Source organism: Anguilla anguilla, chromosome 3 (genome assembly GCF_013347855.1).
Source record: "Anguilla anguilla isolate fAngAng1 chromosome 3, fAngAng1.pri, whole genome shotgun sequence".
Lineage (NCBI taxonomy): Eukaryota > Metazoa > Chordata > Actinopteri > Anguilliformes > Anguillidae > Anguilla > Anguilla anguilla.
In genome coordinates this window covers 68026008-68035488 of record NC_049203.1, presented here as the reverse complement: position 1 = coordinate 68035488, position 9481 = coordinate 68026008, and the positions used below count along the sequence as shown (strand labels likewise).

At 39.8% G+C, this 9481-nt stretch overlaps 1 protein-coding gene across 15 annotated transcripts in view; it reads right to left on the bottom strand.

Annotated features, from left to right (window-relative positions):
- Window positions 1-4100: 4100 nt before the first annotated feature.
- Window positions 4101-9481, bottom strand: part of LOC118222949 — a 69980-nt gene continuing 64599 nt past the window's right edge. For 8 of the 15 annotated variants that reach the window (XM_035408914.1, XM_035408918.1, XM_035408917.1 and 5 more), the window contains 6 exons: window positions 8861-8968; window positions 8028-8108; window positions 6637-6720; window positions 6058-6138; window positions 4964-5010; window positions 4101-4690 (listed from right to left, as the gene is read on the bottom strand). In XM_035408914.1, coding sequence (XP_035264805.1) covers window positions 4640-4690; window positions 4964-5010; window positions 6058-6138; window positions 6637-6720; window positions 8028-8108; window positions 8861-8968 — 452 coding nt within the window. In that variant the 3' untranslated portion in view covers window positions 4101-4639. The remainder of the gene's footprint in view (window positions 4691-4963; window positions 5011-6057; window positions 6139-6636; window positions 6721-8027; window positions 8109-8860; window positions 8969-9481) is intronic. The other 7 variants (XM_035408915.1, XM_035408920.1, XM_035408921.1 and 4 more) reach the window with 5 other exon arrangements.

Genomic DNA, 9481 nt, shown 5'->3' with positions numbered 1-9481 from the left:
GGATAACTGCGCTGAGTAAAACCCTGTATCACAGAGCAGGATTACTGAGTTAGCTGGATAACTGCACTGAGTAAAGACCTGTTTCACAAAGCAGGATTACTGAGTTAGCTGGATAACTGCGCTGAGTAAAACCCTGTTTCACAGAGCAGGATTACTGAGTTAGCTGGATAACTGCGCTGAGTAAACCCCTGTATCACGAAGCAGGATTACAGAGTTAGCTGGATAACTGCACTGAGTAAACCCCTGTATCACAGAGCAGGATTACTGAGTTAGCTGGATAACTGCACTGAGTAAAGACCTGTATCACAGAGCAGTAAAATAGGTCTTTACTCAGCGCAGTTATCCAGCTAACTCAGTAATCCTGCTTTGTGATACAGGGTTTTACTCAGCGCAGTTATCCAGCTATAACTCGGTAATCCTGCTTCATTAAATACACCCCTGGTGCTTCTCCAGCCCTTGCCTTTTCGAAAGTGGCTTCATAAGTGGGACCTTGATGAACAAGTCTCTGTGGGAGGCTTCTTGTGTCTCTGTCTCCCAGCTGGAACAGCAGATCTAGCTCAGGGCAAAAGAAAGTTCAGGGTTCGAGCTGCATTGCCATTGTAATCCAGCTGAGCGCACTCACCGATGCGATGATAGACCACGTTTGCAGTGAGAACACAAGGGCAGTAGGTCATTACTGTCCAGCATAAGGGACTGAGCAATTGGTTTTTAAAAAAAATCGTTGTGATAAAGGAATTGTGCTTTATATTATGAGTAATTATGACTGGCTTTAATATTGATTTGGTTATGTTTGTATTTATGTGTGTTGTTATGTGTTACACCATATGTTATATGAATGAGTGCTTCTAAATAATAATAATAACTATTATTTTCATCATCATCATAATTGTCATCTTCATCATCCTCATCATCACCATGATCATCATAAATTTCATCTACATCATCATCACCATTATCATCATCATCAGCATCATCGTCATCATCATCATGATCTGAGATCTATGTGCTCCGGAACAGGTACAAAGCTCAGCAAATCTTGGCTGATCCTTCACATCCCCTTCATAATGAGTTTGACATGCTCCCCCCTTGGAGGCGCTATAGAGTACCCAGAGCCTCAAAAAAACATATTTAAGAAGTCCACTTTCATTCCACATGCCATTGCTTTGATAAATACTTAATACTTTGACCATAGCACTCTAATGTACTGGGAAGGTACTTGAAGCTTTGTTGTGTTGTGTTGTCTATGTACTGGGTTGTTTGTGGCCGGTGTTGTCCAAACCTACATTGTTAGTATTGTGTTGTTTGTGACCTGTATTGTGTGACCGCTTGTTTTTATTGTAACTATGGCGAAGCCAAAGGCAAAAATCTATCTATCTATCTATCTATCTATCTATCTATCTATCTATCTATCTGTCATCACCATCGTCGTCATCATAATTATCATCATCATAGTCCACCATTTTGTTTCACGGGAACGCCATGTGAATGCAGGCATCGCGGTTCGGCGCTGTGCTCAGCCGGCTCACGTGGCCCGGGCCTTGGCGGAGGACGGAGCCTTGGGGACGGACTCCCGGCGGGATCTTGGAGGCGCCGTGCCGCTCTCGTTTCCCGGAGGAAGCCAGTCGTTACTGGAAAGGCTTGCCGGCGTGTCCCTGCCACTGTTGGCCCTCAGCACAGACCCCAGCGCCACCCCGCAGTGTGATTATTTACCCCGCTGTGCTGCTCAGCTGCCAGGGCAATGTGAGTGCCATTTATAAAAGCCCCCCTCTCCCTTCTCAGTGCGCTCGCGTATAGGCCCCTCCCACTGGCAGTCCGCCTGTCCGTCATTACAGGCATACACAAGCCCCTCCCACATTCAAGGCCATTACTGTTCTTTCCTATTTAAGCCATTCCCACGCGAAGTGCTCTATCAAAATTGTATCAGAGTAACTGTCAACGTTCTAAAAAAAATTTAAAAAAGAAGGAATTCAACTTTAGCATACAGGAATCATTTCAAGTCGCATTTATCTACGGATAGCAAACAGTTTGCGTTACACTTTATTCAGCTCAGAAACAATTCTTTGCGGCAGAAATCCGGGAGATCATGCCAAACACAGCTGTCAAATCACAGATGCGCGTGCTGGATACTGAGAGGCCACGAGTTGAAAGGCCGGGATTAAACACAAACACGTGCAGCAATTTGCGAATTATAAAGAACGGTATAAATTGTATTGATTGTATAACGCTTTTTTTTACAGAGAACGGTCACAAGGACGCTTTACAGAGTAGAATAAATAAATAAATAAATAAATAACTAAACAGAGCGCAAAAACCAAACAGGGCAAACACCAAGCCTGAACTCCCAGACAGCAAGCACACATATAATAAATTCGTGTAAATTAGGCTGTAAATGATCAAACCATATTTCTTGAGTTAAAAAAAAAAAGTAAAATGGCACTTGGCATTATAGATAGATGTAGATATAGACAGAGGTATTTTGTCAGTATGGCTGTTCATGCAGAAGCACGAGCAGTCGGGTAGCAGCCGCGTCACGCTACCTTGCCGGTACAACGCTGTTATATATTATGTCAGCATGACTCGCTCACAAAAGCTCGTAAACCTATAATATACCAGCTTCAGACTGGCTCTCCGCAGGTCAGAGCTAAGCGTCTAATTGCATTCAGCTGTCCCCCGGTACTGAACCGCAGCTGCTCAGCACTGAATCCACATTTTCTTGGCATGACTGACCCCACAGTCACCAACAGGACAAATATCCATGGGGTATATATATATATATATATATATATATATATATATATATATATATATATACATCTCCTTACAAATTAGTAAAGGTAATGACAGCAAAATCATTTTTAAAAATGGCTGTATTATCTTTTAAACGGAAGCATTAAAACAGGTTACGTTGCGTGAACAAGACACCGATTTTCTCATTTTAATTAACCCTACGAAGCTGAGTTAACTGAGTGACTACGTGACTGTTGTTTTGCTGTTGTACCGAGAACCGCGCGCATAAAATATCAGCGGTGCATTTACGGTCAAGTTGGGCGACGACCCCGAACCATTTCCGTTTTGGGATGTTCTGAAGCGGTGGGAGTCAGTGCCGTTTCCTGGCGAAGCTCCTGATCGGCGTGGTGCAGAGCAGCGGGCCACGGCGTAGGCGGCCACCGCTCCAGGTAGCGGCTTGTGGTGTGAGCGCTGGGTAAATATAGCCTAACAGTAAATAGGCATTATTTTGGTGCCTGCAGAATGGTGCTCTCCTACACTGCCTTCCTTGAACTTTCACTCCCACTGCACTGACAAGCAACAATACTGCCGCGCGAAATGGGCAACGAAGGAACAAGATGTAAAATCGGTAAATAAATTTTGAAATTGTGATACAATGAGCACTCGTTGTTAGTGCTTATTAATGCATGCTTCTGTGCGTGTGTGTGACTCTGTGCGAAAATCTGTATGCCTAAGGATCAATGGGACGTAAGAAGAGGGAAAGAGAGAGAGAAAAAAATCAGTCTATAATTTTTGTACTGGTTTGCCCCCTAATGGACAAACATCCGTGTAACCAGCTTTAAAAGGATGAACTACATGAATAAACGTTAAAGTAAAATGTATTTTTCTTCTAGAGAGCTAATTGCTTGTGCCTGGCCACGTGACTCCTTAAAAGAGGTAAGTCTTGCTTGTATCTGTATCTTATTTTTTACTGAACAAAATCACACAAGCACAAATTAAAGAGGCTGGAGAAGTGTGAAGCTGCCAATTTGTGGCACTTGGAAGACCTCTTTTTTAAGCATCTTTTAAGCAACCCCCCCCCCCCACCCCCCTCCAAAGAACACTCTAGAAAGGTTTCTAAATAGAATGAAACCAATGTTTTGTTTTCCTCTACTTTCCAGCTCACAATCAATATGTCCATTTTTGGAGACCTTCATTTCACACAAAAAGACCCCCCTCGCACCCCCCCCCCCCACTCTCACACACACACACACACTCACACACACTCACACACACACACACACACACTGACACAAAGCCGGGCAGACCTTGAGCGTCTGAAAAGCTATATTCTACACCTGTGAATCAATTATGGAAAGAAGGGGGAGGTAGAATCCTTTCAGCTTGTGTATTTATTTATTATTTTAAATGCTTTAATTCAAGGTCGTATAATGAATATAACGCTTTCTTTTTACAGCTGTTTTATTATTAGCTACAATAAGTGCTTTTTATTTTTAATTTTTTTTTACTATAGATAGAAGCACACGCTAAATTGTTCAGCAGTTGCTTATTTCTTGTACAATAGCACCCCTTGCTGTTTATATATTAAATAGTCACTAAAACTGGACATTTTATTCGAAACACGTAAAAAAAGCTACAAAAATAATACAGAAAAAAACTGCATTAACATTTATATTTTCCAGAATGCAATTATATATTTCACAATCAAAATGACATACTTACATATTATTAGATACTCGTAAAAGCTTCCTTTAGCAAGAAAGAATGCAACAGTGGCATATTCGCACATTAACAGATCTTGGAAAATCTGTAATGGAGTTGCACTGTAAAGACTTGAAATGTCAAGTTTTTATTGTGGGCTTTTAAAATTTCGTTTTGTTTATCCATTTGAATCATTGAATCGTTATCCACATTACGTTTTGCAGATGCTTGCATAGACCACTTTATCATTTTCTTCTTGTTCCTGCAGAAATACGGCATATCAGAATCATTGTTAACATTAACTTGGAAAATATCTGGGCTGATGGACATGGTTTGCAAATATTTGTGAATTAAGAACATTTAGAACATTACTGATTCAAACGTTAAAACTAAGAAAAGTGGGGGACCTATAAACAGAATTTAACCATTATTTATGGGTTGTATGAATATGATACGCAGTGAGTGCATTATTATATGTAGATGAACAGAAAATCCTTATGGTTATTCTCCTGAGTATCTCAGGGAACATACTTACAGAGCAAGACTGGGGGTTCAACTGCCTCCGTTGTTGTCTGTTAGGGTCTGCAACACCAAACAACGATGAAAAGGTCAAACAGCAATTAGTCCACATAACAAAATTATGACTTAATTCTACCAACTGAATTTCTACGACAGCAGCAACAAAACAAAATCATGACTTGCTTCTACTAACTAAAGTTATTCAGTAGCAGTAACAACACAAAATGATGACTTTCTTCTACTAACTGAATTTCTTCAGTAGCAATAACAGCACCTTGCTGCCACTCACGTAAATGTGACATATAATCTCAGTAATTATTATGTGAACCATCACAGTGTTCATACTTAAAATAACATTATTGAGTGGTATGATATTATTCTCAGTCCTGCCTCTCCAGAAACAGCTGTTCCATCTGGACCCTCGTTTGAGCTGCCTGGACAGTATAGAGTAGACTCAACGCATGTAAAAGCAAATTGCGAGACATTCCAGTATTACAACATTGATTTCTGCCCCAGCAGTGACCTCGTTTCATAAAGATTATGAAACCATATGTTGCAAAACTAGTTTCCTGACATGAGGGACGTAACTGAGTCAAATTCGACATCAGTATTTATGCATTTACAGCGGTTTTGTTATGGTATGGTATTCGGGCTCGACGTCATCGCTTGCTTGCGGCTACCCAGCACCGCGTTCGCGAACCTCCCTGTGCTGCACATTGCTTTTTGCTGGCTGCATGGGCAACACAGGCCTATCCTTTTTCAGGATTTCATTTAAACTTCTGCTTTTTAATTATTTAATTATGTCAATCATTTATTCGCTCTGAAAATATGCAGAAATCTAAGAGCTGCTGTTGCAGATTGAACATCGGTATATCCTTTAGTGGAAACATTTTATTGTTGTCCAAATGGGGTTCAGGAAATTAGGCCAGAATAAATGATGGGAACGAAAGGTGCCACCAGCCGTCCAGGAATGGAGTTTTGCACCCCTTTTCATAAGGTAACGTGTGCCCAAACTTAAGATGTTACGACAGTTGCAGTCATTGAAGAAATCTCATAAAATGATAACAATAATATAAACATTTTATAATTAGGACAACACTGCAAACTTACCGAGACTGGGAGTGGTCAAGGAAAATACTAAGTATTGAAGCTCCTCACTGTCATTCTGCTCTGTAGGCGTGTCTGGGTTTCCTATTAGTAAAAAAAATGTATAAAATATATTTATAAAAATACATACATTATGTGGGTGTATATACCCAAACAGCATCAGCGGCTTCTCCTTTCAAGTGTTCAATAATAAGATGAGCACTTAGAAGCAAAATCGAGGTAATCCTTTCATTATGTATAAAATTAATTTTATGTCACCCTACCTTGCATGACACCAGGACTTCCCCATCTTTTTACTATCGTCGATCCAAATATTTGTCTTAAAAAATATTGCCCTCATGTGGAAATAGTATAAAACACACCGGTGCAGCAGAGGTGCAGTCTGATGCACCATAATGGTCGCAATTTCAGTTGTTCAGTGTAATTCATTTCCCACACACATTTGGAGCACGGATCGTACGGGCGTGGTTTCACTGACACAGATTAAGCTTACTCCTGGACCAAGTGGCATTTTGTATGGAGAATGTCTATTCAAAATCACCGGTTCATGCAGCGTGTTAATAGTTCAGTTAAGCCCGTTACCTTGATCTTTCTGTAGCTCTGCGACGTTACTGTAGACTGCAGCAGCTGAACTGGAATCACCATTCCCATCCACTGGTAATGTGGCTAGGAGTACGAGAGACAGAAAGATTTAAGCAAACCTTTTAAAATAACTTGACATAAATATAAATTACTGCAGCTCTTAAAATGACATTATATAAATGACTTCACAGGGAGCGCCTGAGCTATATTAAGAAATGATTCTTTATATTGATCAGACAGGCAAATTTATAAAGTATGATTGAATCTTTACCCTTATCAGGCCATACATGGCCTATAAGTACATTTTGTAGTTTAATTTAAAAAAAATTAAATTACAGTATATTAGCAGTGACAGTAACTGTCATTTGTTTTTCGATAATCAGCATTACTATCACAGCTGACACCCTCGGTATCAGAACAATACCAAAAGACAACCATTAGGTCCAAATTAAACAAAGCACCTTACACACATTTTTGAAGGAAACTTTAGTTACATTCAAAGTAAAAACAAATAATATGAAAAAAACTTTTTAAAATAAACTTAAAAAAACTAAGTAACAATAGACGATCAAACGTGTTGATCAAATCATTGATTTGTTGTCCAACGCACCATTTCAGCTGCTTCCTTTTTGAAGAGAACAGAATCCACAGAGCTCTGAGCTGATGGAGAGTATTTATAAATTGGACACACTCCAATTGTACCCACTGCAGACCTATTGTACCGAATCCATAGCCAGATAGGTGGCATACCCTCAGGTTGTAATTCCATCTAATCCATGGCTGTGAATCGTAATCGCCACTTACCGCTAGTTTAAAGCTAAGTCCCTGTTGCTCCCCACTTCCTTATTTTTGTGTGAAAACCTGACTTGCATTTGTTTTTTGTTTTTTTTGTCTTAGAACTCCTCTCCTTTCAGTTTTTTTTTTTTTGTCAGAGTACAGTCAAGAGGTTGCATTAGCTCTGCAGTTTATTTTATACACTGCCATTGTGGTTGACATATATTTTATTAATTGAGAGCAGGGCTTAAGGCACTCCACACAGATCCCAAGCCTCGATTGGTCAGCATCAGTGAAAATGCCCCCAGGCACATTTTGGCACAAGGACCATGTGTTCTCTATTAGTGTAAAATATTGGTTTAGGAAATGGCTTTGTAACCTGAAAGTTGCAGGTTCGATTCCCAGGTAGGACACTGCTGCTGTACCCTTGAGCAATGTACTGAATAGCTCCAGTATATATCCAGCTGTATAAATGGGTGCTATGTTTTTAAAATGCAAAAAGCTGTGTAAGTCAGTGTGTATAAGAGCGTATGATAAATGCCTGTAATGTAGTGTGTTCCCTTACATTACTGCACTGCCTCATGCTACGTGTGAATAGTCTTGTTCCCCTACACTACCTTGACCCTGCTGCAGATTTGTGACGTCACTGTAGACTGCATCAGCTGCACCGTTCCCTTCAGCTGGTGATGTGGACGGACCTGAGAGAGAAAAAAACATTTAAGAAAACTGTAAAAGATCTCTCTGGGGGACTGATTCTTAGGCCGGTTTGAAACAAGTTGAGAAGTGATCTTTTCACATTGAGCTCTCTATTTGCAACTTGCAAAAAACGAGTGAGTCTTACATATGACAAATCCATCAAATATCACACATATTTTATTTTAAAAATACTTAATAAGACCAAGCAATTTTAGGGGAGTGCAAGCTTGGAAATTCTGGGGCTGAAACCAATAACCAATATTAGACTGGCCATATGCTGTAGGCTGAAGCAGATTCCTTTCTGTTTCTCATTATAGCACATATGCAAAATACTAGTTCCCACATTAAGGAAAGGGGTAAAAAAAAAAAAACTCAGACATCACATAAATTAAGGAAAATGTAACTAATTTGTTTATAGAAGCAAATATGTCCTCTTACTTCATTAGTAAATATAGAATGAATATGAATGAATACAGAATGCTCCAGAGTCCGTAGCTTTGCTGGCTGGTATAAACGATAAATTAAAAATAAATGACAGAGTAGAGGCTCAGATGACTATAATTAGACACTTTTTGAGCCTGACATTCTCACTTAATTTACACCATCAGCAGCATTTCTGACGTGCTGCCCCTCTGGTGCATACAGGAGGCCTCCTCAGATCAGCCCATAACAATAAGTCTGTTCTACAATATTATCAGCTGATACCAGTATGATGTTATGGTGCATCCCCCAGAACAGAGTGAAGAGCTCTTACCCGCTGCTGTTTTCAGACGCCGAAACAACAGACCTCCTAACAGCAACAGCACTCCAACACAGACAGCAGCAGTACAGGCCACACCGATCACCAGCATCCTCCCATTATCTGTGTTGGCACAAAAGAAGGAAACTTAACTAGGGAGCTCAGGACAGGGAAAATATTTTTATTTATTTAGCTATTAAAAGTTAATTAGTAACTTAGTTATATTAAATGTTACATTCATTATTCAGCTATATTAAAAGTAAAACTTATTATTTTGTCAAATTAAATGTTAGGTGTACATCATAATGAGTTAAGCACTTCTGTTTTCTGTGGCATTGGTACATGACTTGGCTAGACTCTGTGCTGTGCATATTTTATTACAGGAATGTAGAAATGTATTAGTTGCTAGTCTAGCTCAGCGTTTCCCAACCTTCTTCCTTCCGCGGCATACTTTCCTAATTTACAGAATCTCATGGAACACCACTCTCAAAAGCATGAAAAATAAACACCCTGCAGCCCCCCTCCACACGACGTACTGACATTGATGTGACGTGCCAACAGTAGGCCTAAATGATCTTTTGAGGTTTTAATTAAACGATATGCATTTTAATAACATATATTTTGGCTTTTGTGAAT